The 26,865-nt window shown below is 41.2% G+C and overlaps 1 protein-coding gene and 1 long non-coding RNA gene across 3 annotated transcripts in view; one reads left to right on the top strand and one right to left on the bottom strand.

The window, feature by feature from the left end:
* LOC142139481 (uncharacterized) overlaps positions 1 to 26,865 on the top strand; it is a 928,167-nt gene that overhangs the window by 724,450 nt on the left and 176,852 nt on the right. The gene's annotated exons all lie outside the window — the stretch shown is intronic.
* The window catches only part of JAM2 (junctional adhesion molecule 2), a 76,171-nt gene that overhangs the window by 26,323 nt on the left and 22,983 nt on the right, over positions 1 to 26,865 (bottom strand). For both annotated transcript variants that reach the window (XM_075197118.1, XM_075197119.1), the window contains exons 2-4: positions 9,081 to 9,146; positions 2,034 to 2,150; positions 1,498 to 1,647 (exon numbers count right to left, since the gene is read on the bottom strand). In XM_075197118.1, coding sequence (XP_075053219.1) covers positions 1,498 to 1,647; positions 2,034 to 2,150; positions 9,081 to 9,146 — 333 coding nt within the window. The remainder of the gene's footprint in view (positions 1 to 1,497; positions 1,648 to 2,033; positions 2,151 to 9,080; positions 9,147 to 26,865) is intronic.

The raw sequence follows: 26,865 nt of genomic DNA, 5'->3' as shown, positions 1-26,865 counted from the left end.
CAGAGCCAGGCTTAAGTTCCGTGGTACTCTCTCTTTTTTTTAAACACAAGTTGCAGGTTGTGTCTGCAGATGAATGAGGCCCAGTATCTCTAACAATATAGAGTGGATAGAATAGCAAGATAATGATCTCAAACACACAGCCAAAGACACTCTCAACTGGTTTCAGAGAAAAAAAATAAAGCTGCTAGAATGGCCCAGCCAATCACCTGACTTGAATCCAATTGAAAATCTATGGAAAGAACTTAAGATCAGAGTTCATAGAGGAGCCCACGGAACCTTCAAGATTTGAAGAATGGGGCAAAATCACACCCGAGCAATGCATGCGACTAGTTTCTCCATACAGAAGGCGTCTTGGAGCTGTCATTACTAACACAGGCTTTTGTACAAAGTATTAAATAAATTTCAGAAAGCGTGTTCAATACTTTTTCCCTGTGTCATTTCACATTATTACACAAAACTTAATTTATTGACATCTATGGTTTTATTTCTTTGGATATGTGGATTGCAAGGGTTGTTGCTGACATCTGGTGTAAATTTCATTACAACAACCACAGTAAATATATATTTACTGAGAAAAATGTTGATGTGTCCAATACTTATTTCATCCGTTGTATATATATATATATATATATATATATATATATATATATATGCACACACACCCATATATATGGCCTACTAACATTACTAGACTACAATTTTCGGTTGGTGTTGACACCCTATTTCCCATTTCTGAATTATCTTGTCTTCTGGGCTACTTCTCTTTAAATTGTGTATATATTTTGTTATATATATATTTTTTTTTTGGTGATCAGGCAAATTGTATCAATAAAAGTAAAAAATTCTTATAATATCAAATTTGACCCCACCAATGTATATATAATGTAGAAAAGAACAATAAAACCCTCACCACCCCTTTCAATAAATATCCCCCGATATGTCGGTCAAAATTTAAATTCGTCAGTAAACATTTTGCAGAGTTTGCCAGTGGTAAATATGTAAAGATACAGTCAGTGTATTACAGAGCTGGTGATTATTCTGGCCGGGGAAGATAAAAAAAAAAGCTGCCCATTATATAATAAAGTGCAGAGATTATCTGAATGTTGGGGGGAGATGTGCTTAACAAATTCTAGTAACAACAAAAACCCAATTTGAAAGCACCACATGGAAATAATAAGAAAAAAAATCTGAAGAAATAGTGACATCAGCTTATTTACAGGATTTAATAAGTACAAGCCTGAGATATCATAGTTATTCCAGCCATGCCCGTAGCTTCACACATCAGGTTAACATCAGTCTAAGGGGGTAGATTATCTAAAGATTCTAAAAAAGAACACTGGAGCTGTTGCCCATAGCAACCAATCAGATTCTAGTTATCATTTATCTAAATGTACTAGATAACTAATAGCTAGAATCTGATTGGTTGCTGAGGGCAACACCTCTAATTTTCCTTTTGAGAAGCTGTAGTAAATTCACCCCTAAAAATTACACTCTTACCTAAAACTGTTAAACTTATTATGATTTCCTGAAAGTTTTTCTTGTCTTGAGGAGCGCTAACCTCACAGCGATATCTTCCCGCATCTCCTCTGGTGAGATTTTTAAACCTGAGGCTCGCCCCTAACATCTCCACTCTCTGCCGCAAGTTAGCTGTTGGTGCAAACAAAAGGAAAAGAACGTAAGTAACGGGACAACATGACGGGTTTGGATTTTCTGCTTATCCTAACAGTAATTATTTTCTTTTACTTCCGAACTTAAGGTTGAGCTTAACATACAGAATACTTTAAACATTAAACAGAGGTGTAGGAATATGCATGATGCAATCATTAATGTAGCACATATATTCACAACTAGAGAAGAGCTAACTCTTATTACAGCCCTTACTAAGAGCAATAAAGAGTGTCTTTGTTGGTATACGGGCAATGTTATGCTCACATACAGGCTAAATAACGAGCTGCGCCCGTCTTGAATGTGCTGTATGGTCGATGTGATGAATTATTGTGTACGGACACACACATAAGAGGGCGCTACTTTACCTGCTAGCGAGTTATTAAAGTAGACAATGGAGACATCCCCGTTGACGGACACTTTCTTCCATTCAAGTCTGGTGGACTGTTCCTTATCCAATTTATATTTGCAGGAGAGCATGGCCTCTGCAAGAGAGCAAGACAAAAACCGAAAACCTGTAGTAATCGAGTACCTTTTTGGTGGTTTCCCTGAAATGTATAGCAAAGAGGCAAGCAGACACCATATGTCCAGGCTATCGCAAGATTATTTAATTCAGTCCAGGTCATTGGAGATGAAAAACAAGTTGAAAAAATTGTAACTAGTCCAGGTATGATGGAGCAGTAAGTATTCTAATCTTTAGAGAAGTCTCCCATCCTTTAGTACTCCTGGGGGTAAATGTATCAAGCTGAGAGTTTTCCGGCGGGATTGAAAAGTGGAGATGTTGCCTATAGCAACCAATCAGATTCTAGCTGTCATTTGTAGAATGTACTAAATAAATGATAGCTAGAATCTGATTGGTTTTTCAAACCCGCCGGAAAGCTCTCAGCTTGATACATTTACCCCCTAATCTATGGTTTCTGATGTAAGGCTCAATCCAAAGAGGTTCAGTTAAGGTGTCGCCCATAAGCAGTTTGTAGGATTCCCGTCATTTAGAAATAAATAACAGGAAAACATGTGACCAGACATTTGCTCCCACCATAAAACACTTTCTTCTGGGAGCCAAAACAGCTATAGAATCCTTTTACCAGTTATCACCTTAGTTTGGGTGTATCAGGAGCCATAAGGAGCCATGATTAGTAATCCTGGTGAGTTAAAGATTTCTAGAAGGGAAAAAAAAAGAGACCGCAGAATCTGGGACAAATAGGAGTTTCTCAGAATTGGGCTGTGTTGGTTGAATTAACTTGCAAACAAACTGAAGAAAGTGTTCTTATGGGCGATTACTTCATAGTAAGAAAAACTTATCAATAAAAACTATTGATTAAAATAATAAAAAATATGAATAATTAAAAACATTTTTATGGGTTTTTTTTCCCCCCAGTTTGTTCAAAAATAAAAGATTTTCAAATTAATTAGATGAAGTCAAAATTATTGGCTCAACATCGCAAATAATTCAGCAAAGTTGTGACGCTCAAAAGTTCCTGAGATAGTTTACAGTAAACCCTGGGTTGACCAACAGTAATGCGTACGACACAATCTGTGCAGGGGCACACTGACCTTGCGGTTAGATCATTGCTGACACACAATAACTGTACAGTGAGGAGAAAACAAAAATAGACTCAAGGTTCCTTGAAGTTTAAATTTGAATTAATAAGTCCAGGAAAGTTTGTTGCTGTTGTTACTGCAGGTGAGCAGCCTGTGTGTCCCTGCTGCTGAGCTGACTGTTGTGGCATGTTGACTAGGGCAGTTAAGCCTATAAGCCAGTGGCGCACGCAGGGTGGTTTCTGAGTCTCCAGAAACCCCCCCCTCTGCGCTAACTAAGTGGCCGCTATAGCTGCACTGTCCTATACAGCAGCCGCGGCGCTGTCAAAGAAGCGTCCGCGGCGGTGCTGTAGTGTATACAGCACCGCCGCGGACGCTTCTTAGACAGCGCCGCGGCTGCTGTATAGGACAGCTCTCGCGGGGGGTGTTTTTTTTTTAGGGTCGGGGGGAAACCCCCCCCCCCCCGACAATCCTCCGTTCGCCCCTGTAAGCAGTGCTTTTATTGTAAGTAAAAAGGTGCCGGAACTCACATCATGTAGTCAATCACTGCACACACCCACGTCAGTTGTGTAACGAAACATAACGGTCGCCACCCGCAGTAAGCTCTCTGCGCGCGTGACCACACGACCAGTCACAAGCTGAGCGGCGCCACAAGCAAAGCAGTGCCATCACAACCAGTGCGGATGGAGCACGCATGCATCGGACTCGACACACAAGCAGCCCGCATGCACCGTTTTAATGATTTTGCCGCCGACCTGCTACGCTCGACAGGCCGATTCAAGTCCACGGACCAACATCAAATGTTCAAAAGTTACTTCTAAAACTTGGAAAATCAGTCGAAAAAGGGTGCGGAACTCAGTTCTGTGAGTTCTATGACAAAAAAAGCACTGCCTATAAGTAATCATATAGTAATATATGTATGTATGTTAGCTCTCTGTATGGTATGTATACTGCAATCACAGAGAATGTAATCCACTTTAATTCCTTTACTACTGTCAGTCATACTCCCTCTGATACCTCACACTAAACCCTGTAACTTACATTCACTTCTCCACTGTAAAACCTCTAACATTCCGTTCCTTTCTTCCAAACCTCTTTATTTAGTCATGTTCTTCTGTAAACCCTGTTACTTATCTATGCTTTCCTCTAGATCTCTATCCGTTTATTTTCCTCTCCACCAAACCTGTATCTCAAACCTTAATTCTTCCTCATCTCTTCACGTTTTCATTCTATCTTGTACACCCAAGTTACTTATTCATTCTTTATTCAGACCTTCATCCTACAAGCAGTCTCTGCCTCAAACCTGCTATTGTTGATGTTATTACTATTGATGTAATGTGTCTATTCAAATGTACTAACTAATATAATCTTTAAGACCACCTACAGTTCTCTGAATCTAGCTGGAAACGCCACATTGCGTAGCTGGAAGCTACGCTACCTGAGTGGTAGTGCCACTATTTGCCCTCTCCTGATCTATGGCAGAGGTATAAAGCATCAGTGGTACTGTGGCTGACCAGCCATCTGTGTAATCACCTCTATATACTGTTAGATGCTGGCAATATAAGCAGAAGTATCACTATTGGGATACCAGGACAAAACAATACTCTCTATCTAACCATAATGGATTAAAGGAAACTGCTTCTTAGGAGCAGATGGTTCAGGACACTGTCAAGACATGTTGAAGTAAAAAAACAACACGTCTTTATTAAAGAGCAAAACTTATAAGCTGCTTTTTCCACTGCAGCAACACACATCACAGTTTTTACTTTCCTGTCTCCTCTTTTTCTGTCTTACGTTGGACAAAGTAAGAGCTTATTGTGTGGCTCCCGAGTCGATAGATCATGACGTACTCACACTGGTATTAAGGCAGCCTCAATACCTGAAGTGTTGTCGTCCTCCTTCTATAGCACTTTTGTCTTTCTATTGATTATTTTGCTTCTTCAGGCGATTCATTCTAGCTTTCCAAAAGTGGCCATTAACCTTTAGATGACCAGGCTTCTTGTATGCAGAACATTCACATGTTTCCTATTGCTGGCTATAGTTCTTACCCCAATCTTGTATCAGTAATGCTGATTCTGAGCACATAGTCACTGCCTGAGGTCTCTGTTTCTGCTTGTATTCAGCCACAAGTTTGCCTTTGCACCATCTAACGTGAGCTCATCACCTGGTTGAGCCTTAAGTGTATTTCATAGCTATGTGGGAGATCACTAAGTAGCAATACCACTACATAGAAGTATTTTATTTCTTCTACAATACCACATAGGTGCGCTACCATTTCTAAGATACTCCTTATGTAGTCCTGCATAAGGTTATTATTATTACTTAGCTCCACCCACATTCATTTTGTATTACCACATTTGCATTTGTGCACAATTCAATCATCTATTGTAAGGAGGTTTCTCGATCAGATCTTTCTTGATCCTATCACCTGGGAGTGGAACAGGCCTGGCCTCTTGGATAAAAATTCCATGTACATTCCTTTATTACCATCACCTTCATTTTAAACTTTCATGATTGGTAGCTGTAGTTTGTCAGATTGGCCATTGTTATTAACAGCCATTTTTTTCTTCAGCTTCTTACTTTCATTGCAGCTCTTAGTCCATAACCTGCTAACAACAGATGATTCAAGACATCGTTCAGATGTTTTGAAGCTAAAGAATAAATTTTAATTAAGAAGAAAAACCTACAAGCTGCCCATTACACGGCAGCAACACACATTATGGTCAACTGTCAGTTTCCAGTTTCCTTTCTTCTGGATTCTTCACGCTTCGGTCTTGACAACAGTTTTGTGAAATTATCAGCTACCATCTTGTTACTCTCACATAGTGGTCCAGTAGGTCTTGTAGATGTCGGTGTCTATCTTCAACATGCTTTGATCTAGCTTCCCATTTGGTGCGATTTTCTTTTGGAACATGGTAGCAGAGGATGGTTTTAATCGAATACTATTATCTAGTCTACCAGCTAACCTGAGCACCTCTGAAGGGAAAACATGACCTCAGATAGGCCACCCCAATACTGTAGGTTAGACTGATACTCACTTGTGTTGGTGATCACCTTGAGACTAAGTCCTAGTTATGTGTCTCCTCCAATAGAAAAGTCATCTCACAGCCTGGACATTCAGTACTTCCTAAACTACCAGCTTCCTGTCACTACCCCTCGCATGGACAGGGTCTGGTGACCTAATCATTGCCCTACATGTACTCTTATTGGTGAAGGAAGAGAGCAAGAGCAGAAAACAGTGAGGTATGGTGGGAACGGTAGCAATGGTCTACAAGCCTGCTGAGGAAGCAATGTCATGCCTAAAACATCACTTTAATCAGACTGCAAATCTCATAACCATATGTAGAAAACAGATTCAAGACTGAATATTAGCAAGATATTGTCACAAGAGTATAAATGATGTACAACCCTAAATCTGGCCTCAACACGAATGCAAAGCATGAAAATAATCTAACTGAAATGGATTGGATAGTTTTTGGACATGCCCGTAAACCCATTCGGCAGATCATTGCTTCTTGCCGATGTGTGTAGTCATCCGCCATGTGATCTGGTCTCATGGTCGGAGAAATGATAAATGTCCCCATATGGTCACCAATGTGGGTGGATAAATTGGAAACGGATCCTGTCGCTAGGCACTCGGACCACGTGTGAACAGCTCTGGGAGATAAGATGACATAGATATTACTTTGGCACTATTGTGTTGTAGTCACTAGCAACTAGCAAGATATCAGCTTTTAGCGGATTGGTGTAATCTGAAGCCAATTATCCGATTGATTGCTATGACTTATAACACATGCCCTACTTGCACTATTAAATGAGGCCTGATGAGTGTGATATTCCTTATTTTCACATCAACAGTCAGCAACGAAAGCACTTAGTAAATAGGAATGATTGAAAATATTGATTATGAAGTGACTGATGTACACAGCTTGTTGACAGAATTCCTACATATCATTGTGCTTTTCACCAAGACATACATGTTAACGTTACCGTGTTCTTAGAATACAGCGTGATACATTACAGTCCAAATGAAATAACTGGATAGCATCTGTCACTGCTGGAGAAGCCTTGTTAATTGTTGGCAATGTATCACGTTGCCTGTACAGTAACACATGATTTCACAATTATTTTTGTCTTGGATAAGGACATGAGCTGAGCAATGTTTTCAGACATAGAATTGTCTAGGCAATGACCTTGTTCTAAATACTGCGTTATTACATAGCGGAGAAAATTCATAGGTAGCTTATACAATAGCTAGAAAAAGAAAGCTTTAAAAGACCTTTAAACATGAAGTTAATATTTTTTGAACCATTCCTGGAAAAATGTACCGACTATTGTTCCATTATGCAGGAATCCAATGAGATGCCTAGCTGGGGTAACACTATTACCTCATCAGGATCTGATTTTCGCCTCGCTAGGCTGCTTTGGTCCTCTTCCCCATAACATATGTCATCAGTTAAGAAGGAATGAGTGTCCGAAATACGTTTATTCCACCAGTGATTTATAATAATCATTGTTTTTTTTAATGCTGCAGGCTTAAACAATAAAAATAATAAATGGTAAAATGATGTGGGAAAAAAAGCTGCCCTACTAAGTCTGCCGTCCTAGGCCCAGACCTGTGTGTATTTTATACAAATGAGGCCTATCTGCACTCGTCTGACCAGGTTGAAATCCCAGCCCCACATCTGGTATTTAGACCATAAGGGGAGGGGAGCAGAGCACTTCCGAAATTGCAGGACTTCTTTAATTGTGTCTATGTAATAACAGCTGCATACTAAGCATTGTGATATCCAGCACTGCAGTCTAAAAACCTCTTCATCCCAGGATACATCATAGAATGCTACACCCCACAGCGTGCTATGAACACTGGGCATGATCACAATACAGTTTTACTGCATTATGAACACTATAGTTTGGTAAATCTCAACCTACGTGTAACGCCACCTGCATTTTGGATGAGCATTGTCACGCCCCTTGTGAAGTGTGAAACGCCTTAAGGGGGTGTTCAGAGTGTTCCCGGGACCCCGGTATTTATAAAGTGTGACTCGGTATCCCCAGGTAACGTTAGCTTTAGCTGTAATTTCGGGGTTAATCTAAACTCCAGCTAGTGTGATACCCCTTCAACTTTTACCTCTCAAGTATGCTAAGTGAACCCAATGGTCAGGTGAGCCCGAGTACGGGTGTTGGGATGAGAGGGAGACTCCGGAATGCAGAGAGAGGTTAGCGTGAGAGAGGCCAGCGATTCCATGGAAAATCAAGACTGTTAAGAGCCAGCGCACAGTCAGAATGTGAGCGTGAGTGCTAGCTCAGAGAGGACCAGCTGGCTTGAGACTGCACTTACTACTACCCCGAGTGTAGCCATGAATTGAGTGAAGTTTGCTGGTACCAGGAGGCGAGGGGAGTAAGTTAATATGACAGCAGAGGAGTGAAAGTGGTAGCGTGACAGTATCACTGTGTGAAAGTGTCAGCTCTTCTGCCCAGTGAAGCCACAGCCTATGTAAAGTGAACTGTACCAGAAAGTAAAGTTGGTAGATAGAAATAAAGATATGACTCATTAATTTTCATCAAAATGAGACTGGTGGCAATTGATTTTAATGTCGGTGTATGTACACTGCTACACCTGCTGTAAGTGCTCTTTACACACTGCGGTTACTAAACCTGCAAACAGCCGGGATGATGCACAAATGGTTCTACGGAGATGAGAATAGTGAACAAATACACTACAACCACCCAGCAGGAGGATAAAGGGGTTACATAAACAAGCATGAGTAACGAGAGGTACTGAGCGTACAGAACCGGAAGTAGTACTGAGCAGGTGATCGATATGTAAGTACTGATTGAAGTTCAACATAATATGTTGTGTCAGTTTAAGGTACCTCCAAACTCAAGTTCTTTCACATCAAGGTTATCAGACTCCACGATGACACCAGATGCTTCTCGACCTGTGGAAACATGAAGAGACAGTCACTACCTGGTCACTATATCCGGGGTAGCCAACCTAATCCATAGATCGTAAAGAAATAAAAAGCATATAGCACAACTAAGAAGTTGTAGAACGGGTACAGTGTACATTTATTTAAATGTTTGCCTTTTTCTAAATGATGAGCTGGACATACTGAGTACTACGTGTACCCGTATCCCCCACCGTCTTACCATGTGGCCAAAGTTAGCAGTTCAAGCTGATCGGTGGGGCCCTGTATACATTAAGGCCACATGGCCAACCAAAGATTGAGAAGCTTAATGATAGATTAAGTGATAGATACATTATATTAGACGTAGAAGTTATATTTGCAAACGAGACCTTTTGGGTCACATTAACTCCCCAAAAAATCAACAAAAGGATTATTTTTAAGTAAGTTCATCAGAATTCTAATTTCTAGTAAAATAACTATGACATAATACTCTTTAATTTTTCTCAGAACTGGTCAGAAGAACTGAATGTGCTATTTTCACGGGTCAATACTCGTATATCCAGATAGAGAAATTCCATTTCATTGAAGTGAAATGTGTCATTTGGCTAAACCCACAACTGGGACCTATTAAGGGATATCTCACTTAGTCTCACTTGCATATCCTTTCTGCTTCTATCCCGTTAGTGAGATACACAATGCACACTGACATATTATTATATTTACACCTTGCATATGTAGCTGCTAATCAGCCTGCTGTCTGGCCAGAAGACCCAAACTGTGCCTCAGGAATAGATCCCCTTGTCTCTATCCATTCACTCCAGGGATCCCTTAAACCAGCTCTTACTAGAGCCAAGTCTCTTGGAAAGCTGTCTTTCCACTCTCCACACTACACAATTTACCTAGAGTTTAAACGTGTAAGACAGTAACCTGGGACATAGACAGAGACACACTCTATAACTGTCCCAGTGTTTCTATAAAATACAAGAGGAAAATTGCACATGTTCTTTTGTGATGCCAAGATGTCACATTTACACCCAGTTTTACTGGGAAGTACATTGATTTGAGGGCCAGGATTCCGGTATATGGGCATATTGGGTTACATCCTTGTTAAATACGGGTACTTTTACACTTGCATGCAAAAGCAAGATTTGTATTGCAAGGTGAAATTATTTAAATAAAATAAGGATGTTTGAAAGAGCAGTTTCTTGCTTTATGGGAAAACACACTACCTTTTTCTACCTACAAAAGGTAGAAAGACTCAAATTAGTGGAGCCAGAGATTGTTATTTTCTATACTTTTAATGGGAAGCATTTTGCAACGTATAGTTGTACTTCTGCGAAAAAATACATTACTAGGTACACTTCAACTGAGCACAGCATGAGATTAAAGTGTACACATCGCCTACACAAAGTGGATGCAGAAATATAGTGCACTGAAATAATATTCATGAGAATGCAACCTGTCAAATCATAAGGATAAATATTGGTTTAAAATACGGTACCCTGGCAGAAGCACCAGCTCACATGACCTGTCTGCGTAGCAGCGAATACATGTCCATTTTCTTGGAACATTTAAATGTTGGTTCATCCCACAAAAACAGGACACAGGAAGAACATATAAAACTCCATGTGCTACTTATCACCAATGAAATGTTTTCTCTGCAGTAAATGTTATTACTCAGTTTTCCTAAGCTCCCATGTGAGAACCTCTATCTGCTATCCCTTGCTCTGACAAAGCAATTTGTCTTAGTTCAGTAGTCAAATACATAGCCCCAGGCTTGTTCTCAACTTCAAATATCTTATTTAATGACCCTAAATTATGGAGATACACTGCGGCTGCTTCTTCACCTCCAATGGAACAAGTACAGTTTATAGAAGACGCCAAAGTTCTAATTAGAACTTTCACGCAATTATGGTGCAGGGCTTAGAAAAGAATGCCGGATGATATAAGGACTCAGTATTTTGGCACTGGAGCTCAGATGTAGAGATGTAAATAATTGATTCAAGAGGGACATCAAATAAAATGTTCATGCTTCATGAGCCACCAAGCAAGCATGTGATCGAATTAAATAGACCCATCTTTCATAAAGTCCACTGTGAAAACTAACCACGCATGATCACTTTGGGAACCTGAAGAAAATCCATTTCCTACTGTTTGAAGAATGGCTGCATATCTGAAGTTCTGAAAAATTATATTATGTAAAAATAAAAGAAAGAAAATTATGAACATTTACTTAGGTATCCATGCTGGTTAGGATCAAATCCATACATACCATGCAGATAGCACCGCAGTCAGATCCAAACACATGGATAGCACGGAGATAGCCCTATGATCAGCCTCAAACCTATGCATACCACCCAGATAGTACCACAGTAAAAATTAAACCCATGCATACCACGCAGATAGCCCTATGGTCAGACTCAAACCAATGCATACCAGGCAGATAGCACCACAGTAAGAATTAAACCCATGACTAAAACACAGATAGCACCATGATAAGATTTAAACCTATGCATACCACACAGATAGCACCACGATAAGAGTTAAACCTATGCATACCCCACAGATAGCACCACGATAAGAGTTAAACCTATGCATACCACACAGATAGTACCACAGTATTAAACCTATGCATACCACACAGATAGTACCATGATAAGAGTTAAACCTATGCATACCACACAGATAGTACCACAGTATTAAACCTATGCATACCACACAGATAGTACCACAGTATTAAACCTATGCATACCCCACAGATAGCACCACGATAAGAGTTAACCCTATACATACCACACAGATAGTACCACAGTATTAAACCTATGCATACCACACAGATAGTACCACAGTATTAAACCTATGCATACCCCACAGATAGCACCACGATAAGAGTTAAACCTATGTATACCACACAGATAGTACCACAGTATTAAACCTATGCATACCACACAGATAGTACCACAGTATTAAACCTATGCATACCACACAGATAGCACCATGGTAAGAATTAAACCCATTAATACCACACACACAGCAACACAGATAGAATCTAACTTATGCATTATACCACATAAATAGCCAGTGCCACAAGACGAATCATGGGCATGGTAAAGTAGCTTCTTTTCACTATCCCCAGGCAAAACTCTGTGCTGCGTGCCCAGCCTAGAGGGCTGTGACCAATGACACCAACAACAGCAGTCACCTGCTTTCTGCTGCCTACAATCTGGTTCATTTGGGGCATATGCAGTGGTCCCCTCTGAGCTCCCGGTGGTTTCCCCATCTGTCCCCAACATACTCTGTCACCACTGACTCCTCCCTTTACTACTTGCAGATAGCACCAGAGACAGAGTGACAGCCATCCATACCACAGATGGCCCAGTGCTGTGAGGAAGGAGTACTAACCTCTGTGCCACACACTGGGAGTAATTACAGAGGTACTCATGAGATCTCCTACAAGGAACATCCGGCAGTGTGCGTCCTGTGCAATAGGCCAATCAGTCAAGCTGGGCTTACTCTGACTTTAATAATATGTCACAAAATTCTGCAATCGTCGTGATATAAAACACATGCATGGTAAAGTACAAGAACACTCATTTCAATTTATCAGATGACCAGTATGTAAAATGTGGAACAGTCATCTGCAACAAAAGATAAACCACAAGGAGCTATCTTATGCTGTAATCATGCCTTAGATTTGCTAATGTTTTAGCGGCCTTACTCCCCGCTAAGAAATATGTCAATCAAAAGTTACGTTACTGTTGAAAGACATTATTAATTAGCTGAATGTTCTTGTAATAGTCTGACGGTGGCTTCTAGCTGATATATAGGGGAGCACTTTAGACAAACAGGAATAGCAACGGCACCCCTTGCATGCTGCAGTCAAACAATACATTATTTATGAATAAAACACTAGCATAGATCATACTGCTGTATGTGTATTTCAGCCATGGGATTTTATATATTATTATTATTGCTGTTGTCGTTGATTTGTAAGGCGACGCAGTGTTCCTCGATGGCAGAAAGCAGGGACAGCATAAAACAGGGACACGTAAGGTAGACAAAATAAATGCAGCCATGAAGACAAAGCGTAGAGAGGCATCTGCTTGTGAGAGAGCTTACAATCTAGTGGGAAGGTGCACTGCGGAGCAGGGGCAGATGCAGGATATCTAGAGGGTGGTTTCCAAATACATGATTTCGGAACAAAGCATATAACAACTTGCTGCAATAAACCTGCAACAGACGCTTTTTTGCAGTCACAGGGCCTGAATCATTAAGGAAAATAAGGCAAACAAAGGAGTAAGTGTTCTCTGGGACAAACCATATTACAATGCAAGGGGTGCTAATTAGTTTATTATTTTGCACATAAACTAAATACTGGCTGTTTTTTCTTGTAGCACACAAATTGTTGATGGCTTTATTTTTTCACTGAAATTTAAAGTTGATCCAGGACATGCTCTACCCCAACTATAAATCTGTCCCCACATTTTTAAATTCACCTCCCCCTCCAATGCAACATGGTTTCGCCCAGTTGCAAAGTTACTCCTTTTTTAGCTTTGCTCTCATTAATGACTCAGGCCCACAATGTTTTACTGTAAATGACAGGTTTGGCTGAGGCAGAAAGTGTGACTGATTCACAAATGTAAGATGTTATCTAATAACCACTGCTAATTAATATTAGTGACTACCTGTCTGTTGAATAGTACTCATACAGAAGGAGCTTCTGGGGAGCGTCTGAGAAGGCCGCACCGAGACTTCACTCATGTCCAGAGAAACCGTGTGAAACATATGTCTGTCACGTGGCTCTCCAGCCACTGTTGCAATGTGAAAGCGGGGAGGAGGCGGGGACACTATGACGTGTATTAGGTGTGGCCCCCACTGTGACATGGACACGCCCCCATCATGACGGATCCTTGTCAGAAATTAATGTTGATAATAAAAATCCCCCAGCACACTGCTATAGCCGGCAAAGGAGCTGCCATTTCTACTTGTACATAACAATGCAAAAGTCTCAGTTGCACACATTTGCAAATGTATGGAAATCCACCCGCCCCGTCAAAGTGCTTCTGCTAATAGAGTGATCCTAATTTTAAACAGTGAGAGTCCCATATATTTGGGCCATACATATATGTGTTTTTAAATTGAGAGCTAACTTACTAAGAGGTACCCCAGAAGCCTCCAAATAGCAATCCAGCACCAGTACTCCCCCTCAGCTACTGACACCAACATGCCTCTCAGCAGGGGCGGATCCAGAAGTTAATTGTACCGGGGGCGATTTAGGGGGGGGGGGATTTAGCCTCGCCCCCTTTTTGACACCTAAGGCTGCTGACGGCTGCACACTATGTGCAGATCCGTTCAGCAGAGAGAGTTAGGGAGAGTCCTGCCCGGCTGCTCTGATTGTGTCAATCAGAGCAGTTGGGCAGGACTCTCTCCCTAACTCTCTCTGCTGAACGGATCTGCACATAGTGTGCAGCCGCCGGCAGCAAGCCCCTGCTAGGGGGGCGATCGCCCCGATCGCCCCCCCTGGATCCGCCACTGCCTCTCAGACAAATACAGAAGTGGAAGTTGGCTATAGCAGTGTGCTGGGGGATTTATCTCTGTGTTTGTTCCTTTTAGGATAGCCCCACCCTTTCAAGCACCTGCTATGAGCCTTTAAATTGATTGAGCAACTTCCATTTCTGTATCCGTTTCTGTAGTTTTCCAACCAAACAAGCTGTATTCTAGCATTATAACTTTATAAGCTGAGAAAAGACCATGGTATTTTTGCCAGTTAGTTCATGTATTGTGAAACATTGTCTATACAGTATATACTGGGATATCTATCATGAACAAACCTGATTTAAAGCACTTTTAAAGTGAATATATCCCCCTATTTGTTTTTGCCAATTATTCTAAGGAGAGGCATTCTGTAATATATTACAAGTATTACACTATAATATACAATATAATATACTATTATAGCACCATGCAGTTGGCTGCTCAGGATAAGACATCATTTTCTCTCCCCTTGGCGAGGAAATGTTCCAAATAAACTTGTTCCCCATTATGCCTGGAATCAGGTTAGAAGAACAATAATTCCTTCCCCTAATTTTTTTAAACAGTAGTTATTTATTATGGAAACTTGTGTATTTCTAAATTATTATTTTGTGTCTTTTTTTTTTCTATACAGAAGGACATATTTTTTTAGCTACAACTTTCCATTATGACCCTCTCAATGAATCATACAAAGATACAATGTGACCACACTTCTTTTTTGTTTTACATGTAAACAGTTCATAAATAGTCAGAAGCAGATGTTTCATTTACTGGCATTGGGTCAAGAGAAAAGTATTCTGCAGACAAACCATATTGCCACCAAGCAGAATATGTTATTCCAATGTACTCTGTGTATGGATTCTTCCAGTATAAATCTTCTCTAAGTCGGCCTAATGTTCCCCCCTTTTCAGGAGCACAGTAAATAAATTAGCACGTGTGAGAGGACAGACTGCAAGGGCAGGGAGTACAGCTCAAGAATAATCCTGCCATATATAGGAATAGGAGCACATTCTACAAAATGTTCACGACAGAGGACTTGCTTTCTGCTACAATATATTATATGTTCTGCCTATAACAGATGTCTGTTTACTCACAGAAGATCACTGGAGGTGTTTCACCCCGTATTGGACCAGTTGTAATGATTTGGTTTCACCGGGATTAACCTTTCTAATTTTAAGTCTACCCAAGTGAGTTTTATATTGTTGTTTTGTGACAGACAGGGTTTTTCTTTTGTTAGCCTATTGGATAATACATATTTTTATTTTATGAGCAAATATGGGAAAATACAGATTACTAAACTACTTTCAGATAGTTAGTGTTACCTCCAAAATATACCCCAAGCTTTAAACAACAAGTTCTTTGCGGTATATATGTACTTTGTACAAGGTATGACACACAAAAATGTATCAGAAACAAAGATTTATATGTTAGTTTTAGAAGCCTTTTTCCCTTGAAGGGACATCTCGACTGCACATAGTGTCTGAACAAAAACAGGGAGACTATGTGAGTGTCTCGAGGAGTAAGAAAGTACGGAAGGATAGGTGCAGCATCGGAGAAGTTCCAGGGGATATGTGCGGGATAAGAGACATTCCAGAGGAGAGGTGCAGCATAAGAGTAGTTCCAGAGGAGAGGTGCAGCATTAGAGAAGTTCCAGGGGATAGGTGCGGCATAAGAGAAATTCCAGAGGATAGGTGCGGCATAAGAGAAGTTCCAGAGGATAGGTGCGGCATAAGAGAAGTTCCAGAGGATAGGTGCAGCATAAGAGAAGTTCCAGAGGATAGGTGCAGCATAAGAGAAGTTCCAGAGGATAGTTGCAGCATCGGAGAAGTTCCAGAGGAGAGGTGCTGCATAAGAGAAGTTCCAGAGGATAGTTGCAGCATCGGAGAAGTTCCAGAGGAGAGGTGCAGCATAAGAGAAGTCCCAGAGAATAGTTGCAGCATCGGAGAAGTTCCAGAGGAGAGGTGCGGCATAAGAGAAATTCCAGAGGATAGGTGCTGCATAAGAGAAGTTCCAGAGGAGAGGTGCAGCATAAGAGAAGTTCCAGAGGATAGTTGCAGCATCGGAGAAGTTCCAGAGGAGAGGTGCTGCATAAGAGAAGTTCCAGAGGATAGTTGCAGCATCGGAGAAGTTCCAGAGGAGAGGTGCAGCATAAGAGAAGTCCCAGAGGATAGTTGCAGCATCGGAGAAGTTCCAGAGGAGAGGTGCGGCATAAGAGAAGTTCCAGAGGATAGGTGCAGCATAAGGGAAGTTCCAGAGGAGAGGTGCAGCATAAGAGAAGTTCCAGAGGAGAGGTGCATCATAAGAGAAGTTCCAGAGGACAGGTGCAGCATCGGAGAAGTTCCAGAGGAGAGGTGCAGCATAAGGGAAGTTCCAGAGGATAGGTGCAGCATAGGAGAAGTTCCAGAGGACAGGTGCAGCATAAGAGAAGTTCCAGAGTATAGGTGCAGCATAGGAGAAGTTCCAGAGGATAGGTGCAGCATAAGAGAAGTTCTAGAGGATAGGTGCAGCATAAGAGAAGTTCCAGAGGAGAGGTGCAGCATAAGAGAAGTCCCAGAGGATAGTTGCAGCATCGGAGAAGTTCCAGAGGATAGGAACAGCATAAGGGAAGTTCCAGAGGATAGGAACAGCATAAGGGAAGTTCCAGAGCATAGGTGCAGCATAAAAGAAGTTCCATAGGCGTAAGTAAGAAGAGGTGACCAGACAGCAAGAGAAAGGGAGGTCATGTCAGAAGTTGAGTAAATGTCTGGTGGAATGCTTTTACTAGTGATTCCTAAACAGAGTGTCAGGACATGTTCTTGTGTCACATAATACCTGGCTAGATGTGTCAAAAGAATTTAATATCTGAGGAAGCTATTAGCGCCATGTCCTGCTCCCTTCAGGCTATGATGCCACTGCCCAGCTCCACACTCCCAGCACATCACTGACAGCAGCAGACAGCTTCCCAGGTAAGAAACTGCTGCCTGCTTCTCCCCCAAGTCAGCAGCTGATGCATTGTGTCACTCAATCAGTGCTTTGGGCGCCCTAGGCAAGTTCGCCTAATGGTAGAGCCAGTCCTGTCAGCTGGCGAGACAGAAAAGTTTGGTATAACCACAGACTTAGAAGCTGTTAAGCTGTTATGGACTTTTGTAGAATTAATCCAAAAACGAAGTCTCTTCAGAATATGTTCTTTATTTATGTATGCGCAATACAGACCATTCAATTCAAATAGAATAATGGTAACTTCACAATACCTTTGCAAGCCTTTTATCTCTTAAAACCACAAACTAATACGTAGATAAAAGCATCATGTAAGACTTTTGCCCAATAATATCACTCCACATCAGGAACTATCAATATATTCCCCTCGCCCCCCAGATATAGGCATTAATCCAAGTTAATCTTGCCACATCTTATCAGGTGCTAACTTCAATGTCTCATTATACCACAACTTCCCTATTTCTCTATTTATCGAGGGCACATTTCCTTTAGATATATTACTTTGGCAATACTTTTTAGACATGTTTCTCGACATATCTTAACCAATATGTCTATAACAGTAAAACAGCTTAATTTGTCAATATATTTTTATGCACATAGTTTTCTTTTTTTTTTTAACTTCAATAGTATTTTTATTATTAATTTTTCAAAAATTATGGGGTTTTGAAAGAAGAAAGGGATGGGGGGTAAGTAAAGGACGCAAAATTAAAAGGGGAAGGGTTGATGGGGGTACATAGTGGGGGGAACACATTAAACAATTCTGCTGTTAAACCATATTGAACACATGAAAGTTAGACTGGTCGAATGGTCACCATGGAACTACTAATAGGGACATTGGGGAGCTTCGCTAAGTGTAGGAGATGCAGGTAGTAAATCAGAGTCTATTCGGTCTGGACGCGCTCCCTCTTCGTCCGTAACATACACATGCCAGCTGAACCACTTCATTATCGGGGACGAGGTGGCAGTGGAGTAGGGCATCCCCTCTGTCTCCAGCACATAGTTTTCTTAACTCTTAAGCTAACTTATACTTTTATAACCAGCTCTTTATTCAACTTCAATTTTGTGTCAATTGATTATCCATATCAAAGCAGGAAGGCCAGAACTGTATTGGGCTAGAGTAAAGTAGAATTTTCAGATACATCTTTGCACATATGGAATTAATGGGTTCCAGGGAAGATTGTGGGGGAAGATTTCGTGAGTTGTAATTTCCTTTATAGGCCAATCTGATCCTGGGTAGGATTTGACTTTTATGCCAATGAAGGCGGATATGCAGAAAATTTAGGTGATGCTAAATACAAACATTGTTCTTGTAGCCTGAAAAAGTCATTTATGTGGGGGAAAATAAGACACCCGACTGTTTGATGGTATTGCTGCTTTACGGATTAGTAATGAATCAGACAAGGCCTTTCTTCCAGCTGATTACTTGGTTTGGGAGAAAAGACCAAGCTAGTGACGGATATTATGCTCCTAATCTGGAGCCAGGTGCTATCTCTAACCATGTAGCTTGAAAATGTATTCTTGGACTGTGTGGAATGCGTCAATATGCTGTTACCGGCTCATCACAGCTATGTGGTATGCGGAGTAGCCCAGGAATGCCGGGCACAGGAGGCATCGCAGCAATCCCGTCATCCTAAGTATGATTTCACTCTGAAGGAACAGATTAAATAGAATGTTTCCAGACAAAGGTGGCAGCAGGAATCTGGTCAGTGTGAGGTTCTGGTCTTTGGCTCTTAGAACCTGCTGCTCTAGAGGGACACATAGCGCACTCCTCCCCCACCCCTCTGCTTCCCACAGGCTGGAATGTAACAGCTGGTCCTGGGGCATTTTTACTCTGTCACTCTGCTTTTGTTTTGTGTTTAAAATGAGTACTTGTGTGTCATCACTTTGTGTGCAGCAACCATCAGTCAGACCCAAATAGTCTACATGGTATGAAAATGTCTGCTGTCTTTTTTAAAGGGAAAGTATATATATGCATAAAAAAAGCAATAGGCTGCTGGGAATTTGTAGAATGTTATTGCAGTTGTCTGTCCCATTATCAGTTTAATAATACTTGACAAATGGCCTTTTTTTGTGACCAAACACCACTGTCATGATTAGCAGCATCTGAACACAATCTCCTCTCTCTTGGCTGTTGGGCTTGTAGCATGGAGCGCTGTTCTGCGATCTCATCGGAGCACACATGACAATTACTATGTCATATTTGTATATTTTAAATATGAATCATCATCATCATCACCATTTATTTATATAGTGCCACTGATTCCGCAGCGCTGTACAGAGAACTCATTCACATCAGTCCCCATTGGAGCTTACAGTCTAAATTCCCTAACATACACACACACTCACACACAGACAGAGAGAGAGAGAGAGAGAGAGAGAGAGAGAGAGAGAGAGAGAGAATAGGGTCAATTTTGATAGCAGCCAATTAAGCTACTAGTATGTTTTTGGAGTGTGGGAGGAAACCGGAGCACCCGGAGGAAACCCACGCAAACACGGGGAGAACATACAACCTCCTCACTGATAAGGCCATGGTCAGGAATTGAACTCATGACCCTAGCGCTGCGAGGAAGAAGTGCTAACCACTTCACCACCATGCTGAATACATTTTCACACTGAAATCCAGAGAGTAAAACAATATAGTTGAAATTCCATCTATATATAGATTAAAAGCAACAGTACATCAGATTTACCATACTCTGGGGATATACCCCATACTAATAGTAATAGCGACCATCACAAAACAACTGATATTATGCCAATGGACATCCCCGACCCCCCTCCCCCCTTCCTGAGCACACTAAAGGCTGAATTCTTGGATATACACACTCTAGATAGAAGGACAACCTTTCCAGACATAGAAACAGTGGTCAAATTTGTTTTGCAAAAGTTGAGGTTTATACATAGAATCATTAGACAAGTCTACTCAAACCAACATTTTGAAATGATTTAAGTCTACTGAATGGCTTCTACCTAGGCAGCTTTGATAATAGCCCTTTTCCCTGCGCCATAACTCAATCTTTATTATTCTATAAGTCTCTCGGCCTTCGTCTGACCCCCCCCCCCCCCAGGGCCAGTGCTAGGGTCCATGGCGTCCTAGGCATTTTGAAAAAATTGGCGCCCCCCCGCAAAAATCGGCACCCTCCTCCCCCCTCACCCCGTCTTTCCTTACCTTGTCACACCACCGCCGCCTCTCTGCTCTGTCTCCTCCCCTCCACTCACTGACACTAGTGAGTGGAGGGGAGGAGACGGAGCAGAGAGGTGGCGGTGGTGAGCAATAGCCTCTCCCCCCTCCCCGTGTATCTGAATGCTGTGCGGCGGCCATGACAGGTATGGTCAGCAGTCGCCGCACAGTTTTAAAGTAATTTACATTCTTGTGGCGCCCTCCAGAGCCTGGCGCCCTAGGCAAGTGCCTAACCTTGCCTAATGGGAGCGCCGGGCCTGCCCCCCCCTCCCGTCCATCTCCGTTCATTTAATACTATATCTCCCCTGCAGCATACTTATCATCTGCTATTTATTAATTTGTCGATATCTGAAGTACCTATTATGAGTTGCTATATCTTGTTCTGTACTTTCATTTCATTTAGATTATTCAATAAAAAAAGAAAAGTCTTATTTGCTGTATGTTTTGCAGTTATTTTTTTTTTTTTTTTGTGTTATATACAATAATAAAAAAAGTTTAAGAAAGAAAGGAACAATACTGTGCAGTTGGTAAATATAGAAAAATAGGGTCAAACATTTCCAGGGATAAAACGTAAAAGACTTTGGGGTATATTTACTAAACTGCGGGTTTGAAAAAGTGGAGATGTTGCCTATAGCAATCAATCAGATTCTAGCTGTCATTTTGTAGAATGTACTAAATAACTGAAAGCTAGAATCTGATTGGTTGCGATAGGCAACATCTCCACTTTTCCAAACCCGCCGTTTAGTAAATCTACCCCTTAGTGTCCACTGGGGTGGGAGCGACTTGATAATACAATTTATATCATCACAGCGCTTCTCCACCCATCTTGTGGGAGAATTATTTTCAGGAGTCCGGAGGTCTCCCCCTAAGTTGGGAGCCTCATGGACTTTCTTGGAGAGCAGGCAACTATGGACTTCTCGTTTACCGATGTTTTAATGCATATCAATAAAGGTTATATATTATTCTCATTTTATCCAGTGAGTGCCCCTATTACACATTTTATTTTCTCCCTTTTTGAATGATAACTATGGAATATATACAAATCTATACATCAGACCGAAAAGTGGAACAATTTGGTAGAAAAGACGGATAGAGGGATATTCATCCAAGGAAGTGCACCTGTCATGTACACACAGTGGAGGAAGCCATTTTGTATCCTTAACAAATGAGTATTCAGCGTAACAGTTCATTAAGAACTAGCTTTTTTTCTTTTCACTGAGTGCTTTCTAAATCAAGAAAGTCGTATATTTTGCCATTCTTCTTACATAAACATTGTAGAGATACTTTGTGACTTCAAAGTTCCCTAAAAGGTCATGAAATTGATGTGATATGGACTAGGAAAACATGTACTGTTACTGCTGCATCTACATTCCAAATATATCCCCTGGAAAGTTACTTATTACTTGACAGAAAACAGCATTGAAAACTACTTGAAATTGTCCGAGGATGACGGCGGGTGGATCTGTAGACACACGTGAGATAGTTTCAAACACTCATAACTGTGAGAGAAAACATGGATGGTCTGAAACGTGTTAAAAGTCCTATTGTCATTTCCAAGTGGATCTTACCAGTAGCACATTTTATACAAGATATAGAATACACCAGAACATTCTGACAATATGCTGTGGAACCTGGGAATTATAAAGGCTTATTAAGGGATAGTCTAATTTTGGACAACCCCCCTTGATCTTAACTGCTCCCTCAGAGCTCCCCACTTACTTGAAGCCATATGTCATATTACACAGTAATCTTATGGAGCAGATTGACTTAGCCAATCCTCTCCTACTGGAATCGATGACGTGTTCCTCCTGCACTACTTGCTCACAGCAGCATTTCGATGGCTCCCGGATTCTGGTGAAGCGCCACAGTTACCACATACTTTCTGAAGTTGGCTTCCGGGAGCCTGCCGAGGGAGATCGGCGTGATGGGGGTGGCGGGGCTCGAAACAAAATTTGCGTCATTTTGGACCCGCCCCCGTGACGTAATGACGCAAACATGTCATTTTACAGAAGGGGGTGGAGCCAAACGCTGCGATTCCCGGTGAATAGCGGAGTTTTGGACCTAATTCTGCCCACTTCACCAGCATGTGGGCAGATCCGGGAGATTGCCACACTCTCCCGGGAGGCGTGACATTCACGCGAAATGCGGGGGTCTCCCGGACATTCCGGGAGAGTTGGCAAGTATGAGTTACCAGGGCAGCCCGTCTGCATCCAAGAATATTTTTTGCGGCACCGGAGACGTGCCAATCTAGGATACAAGTTCCTGCTGTGTGTATAACTCAGCAGGTATCAGAACAAGTGCAAAACATCTTCTGATGGGTATAAGAGAAGTTCTGACCACATCACATCGTACCATGTTCTCTAGTGTCTGGCCAAGTTTAGGCCCCGAGTGTCAACAGACCAACATCCGATATGATCCCCTCTCTCAGCTGACCCTATAACTCTAAATCTGCTCTCGTTACATCTACACCTCCTTCCAGAGTCACCACTTTTACCAACACAAGTATTCTGGAGTCTGTGGTCTCCTCTTCTCACAGACAACCTCTATTCCTCACTGCTTCCTAACGTGCAATTTTTTTATGTGAAATAGAACAGGGTCTCTTCATAAAATAATTACTTATAATATTAAACTTTATATGGCCCACCGAAAAATGGAAAAAAAACAACAACAAAGAAATAAATCATCTAAGGGGAAAAAAAATGTTTTAAAAAGGTAATAATCTGTGGATTAAAATGTAAAAACCTTACATGAAAAAAATGCTTTTATTCAAAGAATAAATAAATAAAAAGTTAATCATTTTCATCTGTAATTGTCATCATGACATGGTGATAAAAGAACAGCTACTAGTACCACTGTGATAGTTGATAAATAGGCTTCCCCATGCAAAGCAGCCGTAAACCCTTGTCGTATCGGGCAAAGAGAGAAAAAGCTCTATTGCCAGCGAAAACACCGCTAGCGATGGGACTACTCACTCCGGCTCCTCAACCTTTATGAAATTGGCCAATAGCGTATGATTATTGAATATAGACTACACAGTATAAATTATATGGTCAGGATATGTTATGTATACACCATTTAATCTGTGATAAGAATATGGGAACAGAGTGATGGTACTAATGTTCTTCCGCAAAAAAACAAATAAAATAACCAATGGAAGTCTTTCTCTTGTTCAAAACAACCGTGATGAATAGTGATGCTTCTTTCAGCGAAATGTTTTTTTTTAAAGACAATATATCACAAATCAATAAGAAACAATGTATCACAAAAGATATTTTCTTACTGCTTCTTATTGATTTTAGATATATTTTCCATTCACTATTCATCACGGTGGTTTTGAGCAAGAAAAAGACTTTAAAAACATTTCGTTACAAACTGTTATTTTATTTGTTTTTGTGGAAGAGCATCTGTGCCATCACTATGTTCACTTATTCTTTGTTTTGCTTACTTGAGCTTTTTGTGGGTATAACTCTGAAGGAGAGGGCTGCTCCGGTTCCCTGGAGCGCAAATTAGTTTGGCTTATTTTTTTTATCATGTTTAATCAGTGTTGTTCAGATGTCCATGGTGTGGAGAGGATATGCTGTGTCACAGTAAACTCTCAGGCTGATCTCTATAGATTACCAAGTAATCTATTAATTAAGCATCTCAGGAAAGGTAAGAGCCACGCTGAGCAGCACTATCTTAAAGAGGGCTTCCGCTTTCGTACAACATTAGTTTATTGATTTGTACATCCCCTGCAGAAACTTTCACTAAATACATTGATTTATCCTTCTAGCATCCTCCTGTATTTTTCACCAAGGCCTATACATCAGCATACATAGTGCAAGACACAAAACTGCTTTGTAGCTAAAACTACATCCAATGCACTGACCAGAGCCAACTTGTGTGGTATTCAAGGGCAAATAAAAAATCTGACCAAATGACGGGAAACCAAAGTTTAAAAACACAGGATTAAACTGGAAAGACATAGTAGTAAAGGTTGCAGTAGTGTATGTACAAACCAATAGGTTAATGTCATTACCAGGTTCAAAAGCCCTTTAAATTTTTCCAGATTTTGGAACCTACCTGATGCAGCACGGTGGCATAGTGGTTAGCACTTCTGCCTTACAGCACTGGGGGCATGAGTTCAATTCCCGACCATGGTCTTATCAGTGAGGAGTTTGTATGTTCTCCCCGTGTTTGCATGGGTTTCCTCTGGGTGCTCTGGTTTCCTCCCACACTCCAAAAATATACTGGTAGGTTAATTGGCTGCTAACAAATTGACCCTAGTGTGTGTCTGTCTGGGGTGTGTGTGTGTGTGTGTGTTAGGGAATTTAGACTGTAAACTCCAATGGGGCAGGGACTGATGTGAGTGAGTTCTCTGTACAGCGCTGTGGAATTAATGGCGCTATATAAATAAACGGTGATGATGATGACTCAAACAGCTGGGGAAATGCTTTCTTTAACGATTTTCGAGTCAGAATGTTGAAGTAATAAATTACAATGAATCCCTATACAAGAGACACATATCCCATGATGTATCTAAGGGGTTAAACGCTAAAGAGGAATTTCCATTAACATCTTCATTAATCAAGCAATGCGATTTGTACCACCACGTACCCAGGATATACAGTGAATTTAGGCTCACATGTCAAACATCTCTAAGTTTGTTATGACAAGGGAGCATAAGTGTTTACTTCTTGAGTGTCTCTATACATTGTGACCATACATTGTACAGGGCGCTCCGTGAAGAGGCAATAACAATTATGAGTGGGAAGGCAGTGAAATGTGATCGCCTCCACTTTGCCAGCGGGATCAGTTTTATTGAGTTAGCTCATATTGGCTAGTATATATGATAGCTTATATAGTACTAATAAAGAACACATGTTTAGGAGCATCAAAAAAATGTGATCTTTTTTTTTCCAAAAAAGGGGCACACGTGATTACGAATAAATTCTACTATGTAAAGAGCACAGCATGACTCTAAACGTCTTGAAAGTTCCACTTGTTTATTGTAAAATATTAAGGGCTGGAGCGTTTAAGTTAAGGAGAATCTAAGCAAACCCAAGAGGGTTAACCATACTTGCCTATTTTAGGCAACTTCTTTCCGGGAGAGGGACGTGACTGGAGGGCGAGAGGGGGTGGGGTGCGGCCAAATGCGTAATTTTGGCCCCGCCCCATGCAACAAAAATTCCATTTTGTCGCGGGGAGCGGGGCCAAAATTACGCGATTCACCGAGAATTGCGTCATTTTGAGACACCAGTAGCGGGATGCGGGAGATTTGCCTGCTCTCCCGGGAGTCCGTGAGACTGACCCGAATTTCGGGAGTCTCCCGGACATTCTGGGAGAGTTGGCAAGTATGGGCTTACCACGTATCTGGGAAACAGATTTTAGGTATGGCAAAGTGTGTAACAGATTTACACACTCTGATTCCGGCTGTGTGTATGTTTTGTTATCTGAAAGTGATTTCTCCAAGATTCTGAACTATTTTAGAACTGACAATATTCCTGATTGGAAGTTATGTACAGAATAGTCTGGATCAGCCTAAACCACTCCCATATCCACCCAAACGATGACCATGTCTGGTGAGAACACGCCCCTTTCAACTACACCCCACAGACAGTCAATGGTAAATTGGGAATGTTGGCAGGTATCCGATTGCAAAGTTAACTATTTGGATATATGAACTTTATTTCAAATAGTGGTGTGATTGTCATGACAACTTTGCCAAAATATACAGGTTTTGTTAAAAAACAAAACAAAAGGTAGCACGAAAGAAAAAGCTAATTAGTTAGTTAAAGTTGGAGGACATGCCTACCAAAGAAATCAAATTGTCTGAAGGTAGAAACCACCTTCAATTGTACTTAAAGTGTACCTATAACCTTCACTCAGAGGAGGTAGCCATTCTGAGGGCTGAACCAATATTCATCATACTTAACTCATACTTGCCAACTCTCCCGGAAAGTCCAGGAGACTCCCGAAATTCGGGTCAGTCTCCCGGACTCCCGCGAGAGCTGGCATTTCTCCCGCATCCCGAAATTCCGTTGTTAAAATGACGCGATTCACAGAGAATCGCGTCATTTT

The sequence above is a fragment of the Mixophyes fleayi genome, chromosome 2 (genome assembly GCF_038048845.1).
Source record: "Mixophyes fleayi isolate aMixFle1 chromosome 2, aMixFle1.hap1, whole genome shotgun sequence".
NCBI lineage: Eukaryota > Metazoa > Chordata > Amphibia > Anura > Limnodynastidae > Mixophyes > Mixophyes fleayi.
Note: the sequence above shows the minus strand (reverse complement) of the source record. Positions and strands in the feature narration are given on the sequence as shown.